Raw genomic sequence first — 20821 nt, forward strand, 5'->3', positions numbered from 1 at the left:
TTTACTACAAAAGATAAAGCCATAATTCATCCAGGGATAAGATATCCCAGAGCAAAACCCATAAATCATCAATGGCAAACAATAAGTTAGAATTTACAATTGCTTCATAAATCAAAATTAATGATAAATATTATCTCCCATTATTGTTAAATGGTGGCGCCATGGCAGAATAGAGTTATGGATTTTTGCCAACCACCATAGGCAATTTGTGAAGGGAGCACCACTATGGCGGTGCCATAAGCCGCAATCGCATGTTTATATGGCAGAACTTTGGCCTTCTGCAATATTCCGCCATTGGTAACAAGGTTATCTCCTCATAGTACATCATTTTCTCAGTGTTGGAAAACAAGCTGCTAGGGAGTTTCAGCAATTCATTTAGGCACAATCCACCAATTGATTAAAATACAAATATTGAATGGCAATGATTCAATGGATTTGCAAACCTTTGCTTCACAGTTCCCTATTTTTTTTTTACATAAATCTCTTGATAATTATTTATCACTTGCAAAAACAAATAATTATATTAACTTTCATTATTACATCAAAAGAATTTCAGTGGATGGAAGGACAATCTGATACATACACATATATTTTGAAATTTCAGAATTTTCATACTCACCCATCCAAAACTAACTTCAAGTGGTGCACAAGAGAAGATATATGACCAGTGACCTGATGATAAAAGGGAAGAGTATCAAATAACACGGACTAGAACAATCAAAGACTAAACATGAAAAGTAAAAATATCACAATGCCTAGCATAAACAAGTCAATTTTTAAAAACTGAAGGTGAATAGAAGCAAGCACAGTAACTAACCTGAACACGAGGGATCAGGCTTGTCAAAGTTTTAATTGCAGCACGTCTTATGTCTACTGAGGCATCCACTTTAAACAATCGTATTAGAGCAGGAAGAAGTAGATGCATATGCTCATCCAAAGTCCCTGACCAAGAAAAAAATTGTCACAGTTTGCCATTCCTAGCCATGACAATTACTTATGCTATAATTTCATTAAGCACGGTAAACTAATATGATATTACCCCCAAAAAATTGAACATATAAAAGCTGGTTTTAACAGTAGTGGTACACGGGCACTCACAATTTTATTTCTTCAGAATTTTAGGTCTATTTCAAACATTTGCAGGTCACATGCACCTATAGTAGTCAAACTCAATAGTATGGTGTGGCCATCGTGGCTTTTTGCGCACTAAAGCAGAGCTACTACGATATTAAAAACTTCGTACCCCATTGCCCAGAGGCTCTTCGCTATGCGAAGGTATGGGGGAGGGATGTTGTACGCAGCCTTACCCTTACATATGCAAAGAGGCTGTTTCCGGATTCGAACCCATGACCAATAAGTCACCAAGGCACAACTTTACCGCTGCACCAGGGCTCGCCCTCAGAGCTACTACGATATTAATTTCAAAAATCCATTTTGACACCTGAAACATTGTTTATGGTTTGGAAAGTAAAATTGTAATTTCTCCCCCATTTTTTAATGCATATTTTGTTTAAAAAACATAATAGGATTTCAAACCCCTCTTCCTTGACCATTCACACAAAAAGTTACCTTAATTTTGACCTCTGATCCTTCAAACTTTGCAGGACTATTTTTCTTTTCATGTTCTGTTCTTTCTTATTCCTTTAGACTTCGCAGTTCACATTCTGCTAATTTTTATCTGGTGTGTTATGTTCTCTTTCCATTAATTTTGCTAGCATCTTTCATTTTTGGACTTCATTATTATGTTCTTATTGATCCTAAACTGATGGTGATTATGTGTGTAATCTATGACTTCTTATTTATCATGAATTTCTTTAATTTTGGTATTTTTGTGTAGAATAATTGTATAAACTATTTAGTTTATTTTATAATTTTTAAAATAATGGTCTTTCCACTGTAGCGTTTTCAAAGATAGCAGCTACGTGTCGCTATCTGAGATCAATAACTATTCAAGCACCATTCCATTAGTAATTGAAACCAGAATACGGAGTAGAAACAGGGTAAGTTTTACATGACCTTACTAGTTTAGGGAGTTGATTACATTAATCGGAAGCACAGGGTGACCAAGAGTTGAGGGGGTTTCGTGCCATTAAGTAATTGAATAAAGAGAAATGTTAGGATTGCACTCTCTAACACACTCTTTTGAACACACTATTGTAGACTCACATTTATTAGAAAACACGAATTTGTGGGTCTCATTTCTTAGATACCCATAATTTTATAGTTCCAATAAATTTTAACCAATAGTAGAAAGAGTGTTTGGAGGAGTGTGTCAAAGAGTGTATTGCTAGCACTGTATTATTTACGTATTCAGGTCTGGGATTAAGGACCAGATCCTGAGATATAGCACTTTTTACAGTAAATACTCTCCTTAGGCACTTTGAGCAACCTAAACTCTCCCAAGGGTCCAATTCCACTAAAATTCCACCCCCCACCCGACACTCACTCTCCACTAAAATACCATTATTCTGTTATCACGTTTTGGCCCCCTCACTCCCCATTCCCACCTTTTTGGCTATGATTAGGTGCATCACACCTTTTGGCCCTTCTAAAAAACACTTTAGAAATAGTGGGCCTCTTTGGGTCCGTATCACAATCCTCTTGAATAAAAATACACACAATATGCTATAGGAAATTGGGAAAGAGTACTAACCACCAAACACTTCTAGGGTATGAAGGATATCAAGAACATAAGTGTAGTCATTGCACCGTTCTGCATCACTAAGGACCTGAATACAACCTGGCAGAATAACTGGAAGATATGTTCTAAATTCATCATTAAGAGCCAAGCAAAGCTGCTCCACCAGGTGAAGAACCTGCAACAACCAATAAAATAATAAATAATAATCATAAACTACAAACATGTTCATAGGCCTAGGTATTTTTCCAAAACCAGGGAAGAAGCAACACTAACTGGATAGCCAGGACCAGGACGAGCTGGTGCTGGAAGAGTGAAGGCTGACCAAAATTCAGATATTAAAGATAGCAAATCTTGCAAATATTTACGAATGTGCTGCACAATCAACATCATACTTGAGCTTTTAAGCACAGTAGAATAATAATCATACAAATATTGGACATATTTTTAAGCCAATCAAACCTACCTGGCGCACAATAGACACCAGTGTTCCAAGCTTCCATGTTATAAAGTCCTTTAAACTATCTTCACATGTCCGAACAGTATGAAAAAGATCAGGCAAAACCTACGAGGATGGAAGGCAAAAGCCACGAAACAATAAATGAAAACTAATTCAAATGGATTCAAATGCCATAAATAAGTACTTAAGGCATGAAGCCAGATATAAGCATTTAAGCACTGGAAAGTAAGGTCTGTTACAAATGAAAGGCTAAGAGCTAACCTTTGGCAGGTATGGAACGCAGCCAAGTCCCATCGACTGACCTCACAAACAAAAATACAAACCATATTGGCAATGAATATCAGTAACATATGGAACTGACTGTACTTCAACAACATCCAACTAATGAAACAGAAAACTTAATATTCTTCAGTTTCACAACTCAAACTCTGAAACTCATTGCAAGATAATGAAATCAAACTAGTAAGATCCTTAAATCAAATACTAGTATTAATGTGTGTAGGAGAACAAGTACCACACTGGTGGGTTAGACAAATATATAAGCAAAAGGGCAATGAGTCCAAAGTGCTAAGGCATTTTTGGACAAACAGGTCGCTCAAGCTAAAGCCTCCTCTTAGAATGTGGGTTTGAGCCTAACTCAAATCTACAAAATCGGCTTATAAGGTGGGGGTTGCCCCCACTTATATACAATATTTTGGCTTTATCACAAGTCAATGCAGGATCTCCAACACACTCCCTTCACGCCGAGGAGTGGACATCTTGAACATGAAGTTTGCAGGACTGGACATCTTTCAATAGCAGCCCAATAGCGAGTGACACAATAGGCCCAACAATACTTGCTAGGATACGCTCTAATATTAATTGGCCATATCTCTAGTTGATGTGGGATCTCCAACACCTACTAACACACTCTTTCCTCACTGTTGGACTAGGACCCCCCACACAAACTCTAATATGGATCAGAGCCTATATCCAAGGGAATACCTAAAGCCCAAACCAAAAAAAAAGCCTAAAAATTTTATAAAAAAACAGGCATTGTAAATGAAAACACAATTGTGGCCTCTAAAATTCAAGAAAAAGGAGCACAAACCTAGGCAATAAATGAAAACAAGACCTAAGGCCACCGAGGCCCAAACTTGAAGAATAAACCCAAGCAGAAATTTAAAAACAAGTCACAACTGGGTCAAACCAGTAGGACTAGAGGGGTAGTCTTGGAGAACAAGTGCCACATCGGTGGGTTAGACACAAGAGATATATCAGCAAGAGAGCAATGAGTCCAAAGTGCAAAGGCATTTTCGAACAAACAAGCCACTCAAGCTAAAGCCTAATAACGCACTCTTCCTCACTCATATACAGGGCCTGCGCACAAATTCCAATAATGTGCAGGAAGAAAGTAAACTAAACAGAACAGATACAACAAGTCTTTCTTCTTTTTTTTTTCCTTTTCATAAAAGTATTCATTAAGAAACCAGAGAGTACAAATCAGGAGGATCATAAATCCTTCTTAGGCTAGGCCACACAGAAAACAAGAGGAAAGAAATAACAAGAAAGCACTATAATGCCTCTATTATGCTTGCATACCTTGAATATGAACATAAGAGACCCAACCACCTTTAAGTGATAACTAGCAAGTGATGGATCCCTCAATATTCGCATGAGAGAATTAATCGCAACCTGAATTCATAATGAAGATATCATAAATATCAAAACAAGTGGAAAAAATCAGAACAAACATTATTAACAAGGAATGTTAATATGCTACTGTGGAGTAATAGTCATCTGATGAAGCAAAAGAAGGCCAAAGGTCCAAGGGAAATTCATCCATAGACTGAATCTGTTGACTTGAATCGCTAGCAGGACGGGTAACATCTCCATGAGGCCCTGGCAAGGTTTTTTGATTTCTTTTATGCAAATGAGGATCCAGAGCACCCATAATGCCAAGAACCTAGCAAAACCCAAGTAAAATTTTATGTATACATATGCCTATATCAAAAAAGAATTATTTACTCAATTACTATCATCACCTTCAATACTTCACGTCTGGTGGACCATACTAGTTCACCATTTAGTAATTTTAAGAGTAACCCAAGTAATTGAGGATACTCATTATATGGAGTTATAACATACCTGTCAAAACAGAAACAAACTCAACCAACATCAATACAGAAAAAAGTGAGTACATCACTTGGAAATCTGATTCAAACTTTATTTTATTCTTCATATAAATATGACTTGACTTTCAAAATCATACACATTTACAAATCAAAACTATATATGTAATTCAAAAAAAATCTTGAATGTGAAAATTTTCACATGGCTGCATCAGTTTTAACCTTTTTTAACAGTTTTGAACATATTAGTGGAAAAATACAACAGAAAAAGTCATAATGATACACAAAAGTCGTGTGATTATTTTTACATACTAACAAAAACAAACATGTGCATACCCCGTGCTCTGCACAACTTGACCTAGTGTAGCAACAGCCACTTCACGTTTGGAGACAGCAGCTCCATCCAATAAAGCTTCAACAATTAAAGGCATAAGTTCAGGAATGTATTGCCTCATTGCAAAACCGCCCTAAACAAAACCACAATCCAAATAAGTTTGTTAACAATAAATATAAAAGACAAGCATGCCAGAAGAGAGAAATTTACTGACCACCCTCGCAAGATCACCCACGGTTACAAGGACTCCACTAATGGTTCCAGTATTGGCATTAACATCAATAAGTCTGGCTACGAGTGCCTGACATAATCAGAAAATCTTTAAGATACCAAATAAAATAAAACAGGAATGTATCCTTAACACCATGACTAACTAAACCTTATGAATTGGAGCAATGTATGGAATTATTAGCCGTTCACAATTCCTTATCAAACAGCCAATTAACTTTGCACTTTCTTCTTTACATTTGCTATCTGCACTGCTGACACAGCAAGAGAATAAAATGGACATGTAATAAAAAGAGTTCTTCAATCTACCAATGCACTCCATTAGCAATGAATATTTCCATACATGTGCTTTATCTACCAATAAAATAAACACTTGAACATTACCTCTGCTCTAAGTAAGTTAACAACTGTATAAGATGGCGACGAAGAGCTGGAAGAACATATGCAGGATTTTTCTCTGATAGCCTTCCAGCCACAGAAATTGCATACTCTCTAACATCAAAATCCTGCAGAATTAGATTCTTCAATATCAACAGGATGTAAAATGGAGCTCCAAGAACTAATTACTGGAAAATAAGATCCTACTCAAGTGTACAAGACCATACGATGATATCATAACCACAACCACATTAGGGGAAAACCGTGGTAGAATATCCAATCTGTGCATACTTTTTTTAATTAATGAATAGTGCATTTTTGTTCAAAAGCAAGTACACTGAAATTGCAATTGGGGTTTTCTAATGTGTGCCCATGGGCGCATGATAAGAAGACAAAAACAGAAAGTTTTTTTTATTGAAAAAGAAATTATTTACTATATCAAAAATACAAAAATCATCCAATGCTTGCTTCTTTTAGTAATTTAAAACCTTTAGCGTATATTTAATTCTTTCGCATTATGTGCCTATAGGCACACATTAGAAAAACTTAATATAATTTAAAAAATGAAGGAAAAGATAAAATTTCACCATCAAACACATCAAGGTACTCAACAAACCCAACAAGAGAGCCCTTAAAGATGTGTGCCAACATCATGCATATTCATGCAACATTTTCTGAAGTAAAACAGATAAATGTAATTCCCCAAAATCCAATTACCACCCTTGAAAAAAAATATAAAATAAAAAACATCCTACACAACTGCCCAGAGCCCCAGACACAAATCAGCCAATAGAGCCTAATGGAAGATTAAACAACATGAAATCAAAATCTAAAGGCCAATTTGCATGGCATCTTCCCAACACAAGGTATCTAGGCTAGTTCTACCTCATCATTTAAAGCAGCAAATACTGCACTCAGGTTGTCCGCCTGGGCCAAATACTCATCAAAACCTCTATCTCCATGGAGAGAAGTAAAGATAGAATGCCGAACAGTAACATCAGCATCTGCAACAGCAGAAATGAGAAGCTTCTCTACAAGCTGCAGAAAGTCAAAGATCAGTTAGCAACAAGCATATCATTACATAAAAATAAGATCCGCAAAGAACAAAAGGACTAAAGAACAGATAACAATAGTCGTATCCCACTAGATGAGGTCACCCACATGAAACACACAATGTCATTAGACTCCATTAAAAATCATATTCTTGGGAATATTATTCACCATGAGATCCCTTTTTAATAATTTCCTCTGTTATTCTCATTCTCCCTTTACCCTTTATCACAAGGTTAAAAACCATGCAATCAACTCTTCTCACCAGTGCCTCAAGTGGCCTTCTTTACATGTGACCAAACCACCTTAACCAATTTTCTAACAAGTGTCACATAAATATCTCCTCATATACAATCATCTTGCCATTTAGTACTACATGGAGTTTAGATGCTTGTAATTTGGTTTTCAGTTTTAACAACTTTTTTTTTTTTATTAGCCAAAATAATCTATTTGAATTAATTGAGTACCAGAGGTATTAAAGGTACAAATTACAGATTACAACTCTGCTGTAGTTCAAATCAAGCAATTGGTTGATCATATCCAGAAAGTAAACCACATAATGAGACTAATACAAGTATGTGGCCTAGATTCCTATCCTCAACTACACCGAAATCCTTCTCTAAGATTTGAAGACCACTGATTATAGTGAGATGCAAAACCCTTCTCTAAATGTTTCAGCCAAGTCCATAGTAAAAACACTGCCTCATCCATCATTTTATTTGCATTGAGAGTGTTGTTGGAGAAAACTATGCTATTTCTGTGCTTCCAAATAGACCATGTCAATGCTAACCACCACCATTTCCATCTAGTCGCCATCAATCCTTCATGTGTTTGATGCATGTGCTGGATAAAATGTTGTCTTGGGTGGTGTGGGAAGACACCCACCAGATTCACCCAAGACAGCGATTCCCACCAAAGCGGAAGTATTTTGCTGCAGTGAAAAAACAGATGACTTGCGCTCTCCTCCATTATTCTGCAAAAAGGACACAAATAATCCTGCAACTCAATTTGTTTCCTCCTCAAATTGTCTCTGGTTGGTAGCCTATCCTTGAGTAACCTCCATGCAAACACAGCCACTTTAGATGGAACTTTAAGCTTCCATAATTCCTTGAACTCTTCATCCGGGGCCTCCTCTGATACATCCTGTCTAAGCACACTATAAGCACTCTTAACCGAATACCGTCCACTTGGATCTGCCTCCCACACCCACTGGTCACCAATGTCAGGCCGAATTCTGAACCCCTCCACTTCTTGTATAAATGAAACCGCCTGATCTATCTCACTGTCGAATAATGGTCTCTGCCACTTGAAATCCCATTCCCATCCTGTGTTTTTGTATACTCCCATATGCTGAATTAATTGATTTTGCTGAACCGATATGGTGTATAACCTATGATACTTCTCTAGTAAGTGATTATCTCCCCCTGTCCAATTATCCTCCCAAAATTTAAATTTGTCCCCACACCCAACCTTCCATGATATCGGACCGTTCAACAGCTGCCCCTGTTGTGGATGTTGAGATACATTCTTTAGGTCCCTCCACCATATAGATTCATTATTAGCTCTCGGTGCTTCATTTAGGTTTTAACAACTTCTAACTGGGGCCCTGAAGAAAACAATAAATAAGGGTGCTCTAGTGGTAGGGACAGTATTTGAAAATTTTAAACTAATGTGACCTAGGGGATTTATTTGAACATCCCCAAAAAATATAGGGACATACGGATTTACTTTAAACAATATTGTACAAAATAGTTGCATTCCACCATAGTGCTAATTAATTATCTCTGTAAGGTGGTTCTCAAGAAAATCATGGGTTTTTAGAATAGAAAATTGTCAAAAGGCACATTCTTAATAAGTTCTATGTTGCTGACTAGGTGTGTTTTATCCAGCCTATGATTAGAAAATTATTATGATGCTCCAACACTAGAACCCAACAAGAAATTTTGAAGACAGTAGGCATCCAGTTGCAATAACCTGAAATATAGGGACATATCTGAACAACCCCAAAAATTAAAGGGGCCTGCAAATTAACTTAAATATTTTAGCAAAAGTGGCAAGGTTAGGAAATTGCTGTGCATGGGTGGGTGGGTGGGAGGGATTTCTTTCCCACAGCACACATACATAGGGGAAGAACTCTCCAACTCCCAAAATATTTGCATCAACAAATTTTGAATATCCAGAACAAATTTGTAGTGGGCACTTGGTAGAGTTTCTGGATCTCCGAATATCCAGAATATTCATCATTGTTTGTAATCTACCCTAATCTGGTGCTGTACCCATATTAGGACAGGGTCCAAAATTAGGGTTCAACAATGAGATTCTTCTACTCCTCATCCAATTTCTGAACCAGTAGCATCAAATTGTATTGGTTTTTTTACTGTACGAGTGTAAAAAGGAAAAAAGAAATTTCTCTCAGAATATTTTAAGAATTAATTACTTCAAAGATACCAATCCTAATAGAGTACTAACTGCATCAGTATATGTTACATGACCTACTAACTGCATCATTCAATGTAACAGCTTTCTCTAACTGTACAGCAGACTATATAAATCTAATAACTCAACATTGGATTCATCAGATATAAAATACACAACTTCTTGGATATTATTCTTAGGTTTCCACTCTCCTTCACTTTCTCACATTTTCTCTCACTTTCCTTCATTTTCTTGGTCATGCTCAGATTCTTTCACTTATTGCTAAACCTTTTGTCTCAACATCTGACTTCTGATAGCTCAATAAGTTCACCATATACTATAAAATCACAATCCAAAATTGTCACAAGCCAAAACCCTATCCAAGTTAGAAATCAGATGGGCAGAACCAAGCAAAGGACAACAAAGACACCAAATAAAGAAGCTTAACACGTGGGTTCCCAGAAAACAAAAACTTCAAGAACTAGTAGTAATATTTATTAAAACTAAAAAGAAACTAAACAAAAGATATGAAATGTGTCAAATCACTAAACCTCCTCGACAAGGCGCCGGCGCTTCCCCCCTGATCGAGTCAACCTGCTAGAACCAAAATGTGAGCATGCCATACCAGAGAAAGAACTAGCAATCAATCTGCAACAACATAGAGCTGCATCTTTTCGTGTAGCTCCATCCTCATCATCCAAATAGACAACAACTGATTCTCTAGCAAATTCAAGTAGTTCGTGGCCCTATATCAACAAAATAAAATGGAATGAAACCTCTAGCAATTTTCCAACTTATAAATACACAAAAACAAAATGAAGATTTTTATTAAATATGAATGTGAGTCATTATAGAAAATGAGTATACAAAACCTTAAAGTTAAAACGGGCAAGAGTCTGCAAAGCAAGTTGTATAAGAGCAGAACCATTAAGCTCTGAAACTTGTTGAGGGACATTTATTATTGTTCCTCTGCCCACGCTTTGTGCAGGCCTCCCCAGATGATAATGTGATTTAGAAAGAACCATAGATATGCTGTCTAGTAACCGGTCTTGAATAGTTGGCAGCAGAGACGGAATGCTGAACAAAAAATAACACAAATACAAAATGCCTTTTAAAATTAATCACTAGAAAGGTGATAAACTTTGCTCCAAACCAACACTATACCTGGTACTTATTTGCTCAAGGGCTTCAACAAGTACAGTAGAAAGGCCAGTAGAAAACATAATATCCAAAAGTCCACGTACATGAGGTTCCATTGCTGACCCCATTGCTTTAGCAATACTTCCAACACAAGCCAAGGCCTCAAGTGAAGGTTTGATCCTTCGTGGTGCAATCTACATTCATAAAGTGACCAAACTATCAAATAAAATCCTTAATAGAACAAAATAACCAAGCACTCCTCTAAATAAGAAATGCTATACACAATAAGATAAATTATGGCACAACTAGCATCGAACAATTCCTGAAACATACCGCCTCACGTAAGTGAGTAGTTATTGTCGGCAAGTAATGGATGAGTTCCCCATCCAGTGCCCCAGCCATCTCTCCGAGAGCGATGAACCCACTATCACGATCTTGTGGTACTTTTAAGACAGAAAGAATATGATCCATGCATATCTGCAAGGAATTTCAGCTCCATAGGCACTCAAATAAGTAAAGTTTGAAACTTACTCAAAAGTCATCATTCTCAATGTACTCTCAGTTTAAAAAGTATAATCGAGTAATAGGGTAAAGTTAACATACAGTTAAGTAGTTAGTGACAAAACGATCACGTAGAAAATGGGCAATTCGAGGCAGCAATGAAGTTATGCTCAGGCGAACAAGCCGATCCCGGTGCTCAAGGTATCTGAGAACAATTTCGGCAACTTCGCGGTATCTTGACATCATGAACTCACCGGTATTCCTGCCCAACCATAATTAGAGACATGAATTGATAGCAGACCCCAATTATGAAGGTGCCTACTAGAAAGAATAGAAAGGAGTGTATGCAATTAGGGCAGTCAGTTAATGTTGTTGACAGTCATCATAACAGCAAGGATGGTTAGGATTGGGAAATGTTAAGCTGTCAGTTAGTTGAGAAGATTTTAACAAATATGATATTGAGAGGAGGCATTGATTAAAAATTGTAAAGAAAGCTTGAGGAGAGCCAGAACACTCAAATTTCCTGGGTGCTGAGTTCCTTTTTGTACACTTGTCAGTTTTCTTCTGTGTCAGACCTGTGATCTCTCTGATTTAGATCTTGAGAACAGAATACAATCAATAAAATCCCTATTTATTTTTCTATTCTACTTCATCTAAATCTGATCCAATTCTATCACAAAATAATGGGAATACCAACTAGGATGTGTTACTAATTTCATAATGGTACATGTATTTTAAAAAAATGGATGAATGCATTACAGTAAACCAACTCTAGCCTTTTATTATTGCACACAGAGAAATAATATAACAGTAATAGACACAACGGGCATACTCGACACTTACCGTTTTTACATTTTTATAAGATTTAACTATTTTACTTTAAATTTGCAACATAGGTTGACAATACTAATCCCCATCATTGGGCAAGTCAAGAACACACATTATACTTGGTCGATGACTAAACGTACTAAATCCAAGAGTGAAGAAACTAAATCACAGTTGACGATGAATGATAACCAAATTCATAGGGGTTCTTCAAGCTTTCATCAAGATAAAACAGGCAATAGAAAGGACAAAGGTGGATGTTTGTACAATGAAATAGTTTAAAAATCCCACCTAAATCCTTATCATTTGCCTGGAGATTGCTTTGGGATAGGCTTCCTACTAAGGAGAACTTATCTAGGAGACAAGTTGAGATTGATAATGAACTTTGTCCCTTCTGTCAAAGGAAACCAGAGTCTGCCTCACATCTGTTCTTCACATGTCATAAAGTTATGCCTTTGTGGTGGGATTTCAATTCCTAGGTTAGGGGAGACAGAGTTCTTCACTGTAGGCCAATGGATAATTTTCTCCAGCACTCAACTACAGCAGGTACGATGGCTACCAATAGAAGATGGAAAATATGGTGGATGGCAGCTACAAAGTCAATATGGAAGCTCAGAAATGACATGGTCTTTCATAATCAGATTTTTGATATATCGAAGCTGGTGGATAATACAAATTTCCTCACTTGGTCTTGGCTGAGGGGGTGGGAAAGGGATTTCAATGTTCCTTTTCATCAATGGTCCTCAGCTATGCCTATAGCTTTTTTATAGAGTTTGGTCTGTAGGGTTGGGTTTGTGGTGGTTTGTGTCAGGCTGTTGTAATGCTGTACTCTTGTTATCTTTTTCAGGAGATCTTCTCTCCTGTGTTGTTTTGTAGTACCCCTGGTACTCGTTATCTTCTAATATATATATATATATATATATATATATATATATATATATATATATATATATATATATATATATATATATCTTTCGCAGTTAAAAAAAAATAGCTTAAAAATCAAATAGTTCCAACAAAAGTTCAGTATGGTCAGTAAAATCAATAGCAAGTCATTTACATCTCTCATCTCATGTTCAGTATGTATTAAAACATATTTTTCTAAAGCACGAATCATGAAGGACAGAACTTTAGCACCAAGCTGGGTTACCTAGCAGTGGTAATAGTAGTCAATAGCACACAGTCAGAAAGTGGGTTATGAGCCTAACTCAACCCTACAAACTCGGCTTGTAAGGTGAAGATTGCTCCTCACTTATATAATTTATCTCGACACTATCTTTATTCGACGTGAGACTTCAACATGTCCCCTTTTGCCCACAGCTAACCATTTCAACACACCCCCTTTATCTAGGGGTGACTACAATTTAGATGGCTTTTCAAACATCCCCCCTCACGCTCAAGGCTACCTGCCTAGAGCGTGAAAGACACAGGGACCCATCTGGGATAGGTTCTAATACCATGTCAGAACATGGGTTATGAACCTAAGTCAACCCTACAAAACTGGCTTGTAAGGTAAGGATTGTTCCCCACTTATATAATTTATCTCGATATTATTTTTAGTCAATGTGGGACTTCAACATGTTCCCTTTTGCTCACAGCTACCCATCATGTGAAACTTTCAACACACCCCCTTTATCTAGGGGTGATCACAATTTAGGGGGCTTTTCCAACACACGCTATAGTGACAACACTGAGCACAGCTTCCCTAGGCCACTACAGGATTCAAAATTCAAATCAAGGAGCAGTTTTTGGTGTTGGCCACTGCAGCTGCAATTGGGGCCAAAAACATCATTTTGCACACTATAGTGGCATTACTGTAATGAGTTTCAGAAAACCCATTTTGCCCTCTAGTAGGGAGAGGGTGGGGGTAGGTAGGGGGGGAATTGTGATCCTTCCCCTTTAGATTTTTTTCCTATTTTTCCCACCATGTGGCACTCGCTTGTGTCTGGACAAACCACACCCACCCACCTATCTCCAACAGTATTTCCAGTGTATTCAGGCATCCTCCCACCAGCCTAAGATATCTGCAGCCCTCTGTTCTGTTTTGTGCCCCCTGTCCTCTCAGACCTCAATTCATGTTGCATCCCTTTGTTCTCTCTGCTTTGTTCAGTCCATTGTTGCAGTAGAATCCACTTTTTGAAACATGCCTTTCAAGTTTCATCTTTTTATGCTGCATGTTCTCTTCTACCATTTTTTTTTTATTTCTATCTTGGGTATCTTTAAAGTTTTGTCCATCTGTACATATAAAATATATTTTGTATATCTCATACCAATTATTTTCTTGTAGCAGTCATCAAACTATAGGATTTTCAGAGCTGGCTGCTACACAACGCTAACCAGGATTAATAATTATGAAGTATCAGTGCTTAAATAAACCAAGCAACAATTTCCAAGCTTGCAGACATTGTGAACATATGCTCTCTATATACAGAAGCATATAAATATAATAAGTTAATAACACTCCCTAAAAGTAAAACAGACACAATTTGTCCAGAATGCTAGGTTGAAAATATTAAAAAAAATCTGCATATCAACATTAACAATGCAAATGTTGAAAATCCTATTAACCTCAAAAGCTCTCCAACGGCAAGCAATGAACCATGTATGCTGTGCACAGGTGCATTTTTACCCAATCCATCTTGCGTTGCTTCAAACATTCGATAGTACCTGCCATAAAATAGAAAGTAAGGGATTTATTCTCCTATAGGGGCATATTGTGCAATAAATCATTAAAGCAAAAAAAGCATGATGTAAGGTAAAATTGAGTATAAAAATGTCCAAAAGGCAACAGCATACTTATTCTAGTCAAAACCCTCCAGAAAGCACTGCTAGCATAGCCATCAATGTGGATTCAAATGACTAAAGATTTACATACCCCTTTTTCTGTCATTATTCACAAGCCAACTCTATTATACTATTGTCGATTACTGGCCCAGCCCATACTTTTTATTACTAACATGAAAAAACATATACAAAAAAGTAAAAAGTAAACAACTCAAAGAATTAATATCAAATTTTGTGCAATTTATTGATTACTCAGAACCAAGCATTAAGTGAGGCAGCAAAAACTGAGGCACTCGTTGCATTGAAATGACACAAACTGTTTTTGGCAGCAGGCTAGCCTTTTACTACAATCTATGATCAATTGAAAAAAATTGTAATTTAACAGAATTGCGTAGAAATAAATGATCTTAAAATGTATGCCATAATTACTCACAGTTAGGACAATAACTTCAGCTTTCAGAGTTTATTCATTAATTTATTCTACTCAAACTCACTAGAGCAGGCAGGCAGTTGAATAATCTTACAAGTACACAGCCAACCTTTTGTTTGATGGATCAAACTCTTTGGTGAAACAGAATTTTAATAAAATTCATTTAGTCCAAGTGCATTAACTGTTGCCAAAGGCAACGTAGCGACAAAATAGCATTACTACCGCCTAGCAGCATCCGGGTTACTATAGCTTTAAATGTTAACAAGTTTAAGAACTAACCACTGCACGCGCCATCGTGTCTCACGCTTTTCAATAACACGAAGGCAAGCTCGCAATGCCTCCACAGCCCGCTCACGGACTGGCAACACTGGATCTCTCAAAGCAACCCAGATAGCATCGACAAACTCCGGCACATGGACATTGAAAACAGTGGAAGCATTTTCTGCCATTTCCTTCATGACCAAAAACAAAAGACAGTGCATGTTCTTAGCAAGAAATAGATTCCAAAAATGTGAGAGCATGAAAACACAATCAAATGAAACACAATTGTCACCAATGGCACTTACTTTCAAGATTAAGACAGCAGCAAATCGACGATACTCGACTCTATTTCCTCGAAGCCAATCGAGAGCAATTTTAACCTGAAAGAAAAAATGAATGAGGAGAGTGCAGGGCAGGAAGGAAGGGAAGAGAGGAACAGAGTGCAGGGCAGGAAGGAAGGGAACCTGGCGTTCGACTTCATCGGCAGTCATAGCACCACCAGCCCTAGCAAGGTGACCGAGAACCCTACTAGCAAGAACGAGAATCTCGGGATCGCGTTTGGTGTCAAAGACAATACGCATGTAGCTGGAAAATCTGGAGACCTTAGAAGCATTCTCCCCGAGCGCCACATCAATCAACTCGTCAATAGCCCTCAGAGCTCCCAGATTCTCGGCAACGTCGCTGCTGTCCAGAAGGCCAGAGATCCTGTCATACAACTGATCCATAAAACGCGAAAAGGCTTCGCCACTAATATCACGAGCTTCTTCCTCTAGATGCTTCTTCAGAGCAAGAGAAGCACCCTCCTGAAGAGTGAAGAGTAAAGAGTGAATAGAATGAAAGTGACACTGAAACTGAAGAGTGAAATAATAACCTTGGGATTGCCGCGGGTGCAGAGGTCGGCGAGGATGCGGTTGAGAGCGTCGCCAGGACCGGGTGCGACGGAGGGAGGGCCGATGTAACGGTGGGACTGAGACGCGGTTGCCATTAATTTATTTATTTGGCTAGGCTAACCTAAGCCCTAAATTAGTTTAGTTGCGATAGGAATTTGGAAAGGACAAGTAGAAACTCAAATTGAAAATGGAAATCGCGTTTCGCCATGTCCATGCCTACTTAATTCGGGATGGACGTGGTCACTAACAAATCGCGTTTAGCTGTACCATGTAGATCACTAACAATACTACCAAGTTTATTAATTATTTATCAAAGGCGCAAGTTAGATGTGTGTGTGGACTGGAACCTCAACAGTAAAACATGTTTTTGTTAAAATATATGATTAGCATTAGAATTCAAAGCAGTGATTGCTCCTTTTCGGTGATGACAATTCTTGGCTTGGGGGTGAGATGGTTGGATCCAAGAAGTCCACCATTTAATGTTTTCACCACGGCTGGATTGCTCTTCTAAGGTGTAATATAAAGCAACACAACAAAAAAATTAAATTTGGGATCGTTGGAGCAATGATGGAGAAGGGTTGCGAGAGGTCCTAACCCGTCTTTTGCTATTTATGTATATACATATATAATTTTTTAAGTTACTTAGTGTAAACTTGGGTGATATATGATGTAAAACAATGATGATGATTAAGGTTAGGTAAAGTAAAATTGGAAAAAAAAATAGTTGTAATTTATTGTTATTATGATAATAATTAAGTTAATAATTAATATAAAATTAATTGTGTGTTTGGTGTTATTATGATAACCGTTAAAATTATTATCATTTAAAATATAATATCTATATATATATATATCTGTAAAAATAGTAAGTATTTTAAAAATTACAAAGGAAGAAAACAAATTTAACACTTTCTGGATTCGTGTCTTCATTGAAGAGAGAAATTGGCAGGACCCACGTTTTGCTGAGAACTCTCGTTGTCTTCCGACGTTATAATATTTGTTTTATTTTATATCTTAAACAAAAATAAATTTTGCTGCACCTTTGCGGTATGGAGTGGTGTTGTTAAAATTGGACAATTTTCCTATAAATAAATTGAACAAGTAATTTTAAAAAAAAAAATTGACCGTTGCGTTATGAATCAAATTTATTTTAAACATTTAAATATAAGTGTTGCAATATGCAACCATAAAAAATGAACAATAAAATTGCAACACTTTGATAATATTTTGACACACAATTATCCTTCAATTGCATCTTTTTTTCTCTTATACTTTGCTTTCTTGTAACCTTCCCTTGTATACACCATTGGGAGATGTCGATCAAATAATAGCATATATGCACTAAAAAGGAAATACATTATCATTTTCAAGCAAACTTAGAACATATTTGAAAAGATTTTGGATGCGAGAATAATAAAATTTGAAGTCCATTTTAATGATAGGTTATTTGTGTTGTTTTATGTATTTTAAAAATTATTATTAATATTATATTTTATGTATTTTAATTTTGAAAGTTATATTTATTTATTAGTTACCTATTGTCATTTAAATATATTAACTTAAATATATACTGTGGGGTCCATTTAAGAAACTTTAATGAACTTTTTGATTGAAGTAAAAATTTGATTGAGTTGTTTAAAATAATAAATGTAACGTAACATTATAGGAAATTGTAAAATATTATTAAAAAAACAAAGAGAAACTTTGATGAAGAACTTGGTTGAAGATAGCTCTTCTTATTACTGTAATATGTGTATAATGAGACTTTGAGAAAATTTGTTAATATTATTGCCTTGTCTTGTGAGTGAGGTTGATCTAAGTGTGTAAATTATTTATTTGGAAGACTTTTGTTTTATGGATAATTTTTTTAATTTTGAGAATTTAAGAGGAACAAATTTATCATTTGAAGTAATAAAATAATTAATCATTTTAGTTTTTATAGTTTATAATTTTTAGTCCCTAAAATTTATAATTAATTTATAAAAGATCTATGTATTAAAAAAAATTTAACTCCGTAATGACATAGATATTTTGGGAAATAAAATATAAAATTTATGGATTAAAAAATCTATTTATTAATTATAAAGACTGAAATAAATAAGTTTTATGAGCAGTATTATGTAATTAAATCTTTTTTTTATATAAGAAAAGATGATATGACATTGCTAATACAAGTATTATTATTTAATAAATTGATATCATAAATAATATATTTTTGATGATCTGAAATTTCATTTGTCTTCCATTTAAATTTAAAATAATGACAGATAGAGATTATGAATCAGTGTAAAGATTTATTGACTTAAATTTCCATCTGTATACAATTTTGTTTTTACGGCTTTTCTACATTCACAAATGAATTTAAGTGTACGAGAAAAAGTTTATTTTTCTAAACTTTGTGTAACGTTTAGTTTCTAATTAAATATCTTACCAAAAGAAAAATTAATGTTTAAGTAGTGTATAAATGTTCTATTAGAAGACGAAAAAGAAGGACATCACGGCTTATGTATGCCCACCACATTCATTTCAAAATAAAAGTATGGGGGCCAAAGCCAAGAAAATATAAAGATTTGATGACGTAAATTTCGATTAGCATATATATTTTGTTTTATACGTTACCATTCTTTGTACATTTACAAAGGGAGCTAAAGTCTTGTCTGAAATGGTTTTTTTATTTTCAATTTTGAAATTATTATAAACTAAAATCAGTTTAATTTGCACGTGTTGGTTAAAAACTGAGAGCTCAGAAGGACCCATTGATGGGTAGAAAATTTGAGGTGAAAAAATTGGATGAAAAAAACAACAATATGAATAACATGGTGTCAAAAAAATCCTAACATAAACACTGTAAATTGTAAAATAAAAATAAAGAATTTTAAAATAATATGACAATAAAACTAAAATAAAGAATTAATTTGTAATTTGTAATTATGTAATTGGAATGGTGGAACAGATTAAATTTAGCTCAAGGGTTGTGTCTGTTTTATCCCCGACCTAATTAAGAATTTAGTACAATAAAAGAATACTACTAATAGCACTTTTTTAGTATTTTATTTGAATTCCTTAGTGTCCTAAAGAGCTTGGATGAGACTCCCAAGTTCGGATGGTGTGAAGGCCATGAATGTGGTAATTTGTCGGTTTGGTATTGTGAAAATTTTGAAAAGCACGACAGTCAGCAGCTAAAAGTTTTGATTGCAAGGTTGCTGGTTTCTGGCAAAGGTCAGTTCTATGTCTTGAACTTTAGGTCTAGATTTAGATAAAACTAATTGAGAAATTCAACAATGCACTTTATAATATGTTTTTTTATTTAAAATTGATTTTAAATCATATGATTATGTAAATCTCTCACCCCGATTCGATGAAACCTATTTGCGATTTTATAACTTATATTTAATTTTAACTAACAAAAAAAGTATTGAAAGAAACGTATTAAAAATATATTATTAACGCTCCTCAAATTATTATTTTTAAACTTCAGCTTGTTATGAAAACTTATATTTAAATTTATTTCACCTACATATTTTCCATTAAAACAAGAGTTATGATGTACGAAATTAATTATAGGTATTAACCAAAACACCTATGTCTTTCCCGGTTTCATAATATATTTTTTTATTGTTAATTAAACTTTCCTAAATCAAAAAAATTACTATCATAATCACATTGGATGTTAATTATTAATGCTAATATTGACCGTCACGGATAATAATTATATTATTGGACTTTAATTTTTATACATCATTTTTTAACATTTAATATGATTATGATAACTGTGAACGATAATCTTTCTTATTAACAATCAAATTAAATCAAAGAAGATTGATTTAGTAAGTTAGGATAAATAAGAGAATTATTTTTATAATTAAGTCTATTTTTTTTAATGGTTCATTTATTTACTTTTTATACTTCATTCTTATGGTATATTTGGATGACAAAGAATAAATTATAGTTAACATTTTTTGTTTGATCAAAAAGAAAATAGAAAAATTAATTTTAAAAACATTTTTTCCCATTTTCTACTCAATTCAAAATAAATAAATAAAATATTTTCCTAATTTTACTTTCCACCTTATCAAAACAAGGTTAGTAAAATTATGTTGAGCAATAATTTTTAATTTTTTTACTAATTAAAAAATTTATTTGACAGTTTGTTAAATAATTTTATTAAGTAACTTGTAGTATTTTTTGAAATACTACTTGAAGTAATTTTTTAAAAATACTAATTTCTAATTTTTATATTTTACTTTTTTATCCTTAAAATAATTATTCAATTTTCTTATTATCTTTTTTCTTTTTTTAAATGTCATTTATTTTATTTTATATTTTTCAACTAATCGAATGACCAATTCTATAAAACACTTGTAATAAGCGAGCTT

At 34.9% G+C, this 20821-nt stretch overlaps 1 protein-coding gene across 3 annotated transcripts in view; it reads right to left on the reverse strand.

Annotated features, from left to right (window-relative positions):
• The window catches only part of LOC100816446 (serine/threonine-protein kinase TOR), a 34866-nt gene extending 17849 nt beyond the window's left edge, over nucleotides 1-17017 (reverse strand). For 2 of the 3 annotated variants that reach the window (XR_001383393.3, XR_001383394.3), the window contains exons 1-24: nucleotides 16427-17017; nucleotides 16020-16358; nucleotides 15861-15935; nucleotides 15574-15746; nucleotides 14649-14747; nucleotides 11358-11517; nucleotides 11088-11231; nucleotides 10779-10948; nucleotides 10487-10691; nucleotides 10166-10360; nucleotides 7035-7187; nucleotides 6156-6277; nucleotides 5923-6022; nucleotides 5758-5844; nucleotides 5546-5676; nucleotides 5123-5225; nucleotides 4861-5043; nucleotides 4680-4772; nucleotides 3360-3395; nucleotides 3105-3203; nucleotides 2915-3013; nucleotides 2654-2816; nucleotides 818-942; nucleotides 620-672 (exon numbers count right to left, since the gene is read on the reverse strand). Coding sequence is in view for 1 of the 3 variants with exons in the window: in XM_003538286.5 (XP_003538334.3) it covers nucleotides 620-672; nucleotides 818-942; nucleotides 2654-2816; nucleotides 2915-3013; nucleotides 3105-3203; nucleotides 3360-3395; nucleotides 4680-4772; nucleotides 4861-5043; nucleotides 5123-5225; nucleotides 5546-5676; nucleotides 5758-5844; nucleotides 5923-6022; nucleotides 6156-6277; nucleotides 7035-7187; nucleotides 10166-10360; nucleotides 10487-10691; nucleotides 10779-10948; nucleotides 11088-11231; nucleotides 11358-11517; nucleotides 14649-14747; nucleotides 15574-15746; nucleotides 15861-15935; nucleotides 16020-16358; nucleotides 16427-16540 (3221 nt within the window). In the remaining 2 variants the exon portion in view is untranslated. The remainder of the gene's footprint in view (nucleotides 1-619; nucleotides 673-817; nucleotides 943-2653; nucleotides 2817-2914; nucleotides 3014-3104; nucleotides 3204-3359; nucleotides 3396-4679; nucleotides 4773-4860; nucleotides 5044-5122; nucleotides 5226-5545; nucleotides 5677-5757; nucleotides 5845-5922; nucleotides 6023-6155; nucleotides 6278-7034; nucleotides 7188-10165; nucleotides 10361-10486; nucleotides 10692-10778; nucleotides 10949-11087; nucleotides 11232-11357; nucleotides 11518-14648; nucleotides 14748-15573; nucleotides 15747-15860; nucleotides 15936-16019; nucleotides 16359-16426) is intronic. The other variant, XM_003538286.5, reaches the window with a different exon arrangement.
• Between the last annotated feature and the right edge of the window lie 3804 nt (nucleotides 17018-20821).

The sequence above is a fragment of the Glycine max genome, chromosome 11 (genome assembly GCF_000004515.6).
Source record: "Glycine max cultivar Williams 82 chromosome 11, Glycine_max_v4.0, whole genome shotgun sequence".
Lineage (NCBI taxonomy): Eukaryota > Viridiplantae > Streptophyta > Magnoliopsida > Fabales > Fabaceae > Glycine > Glycine max.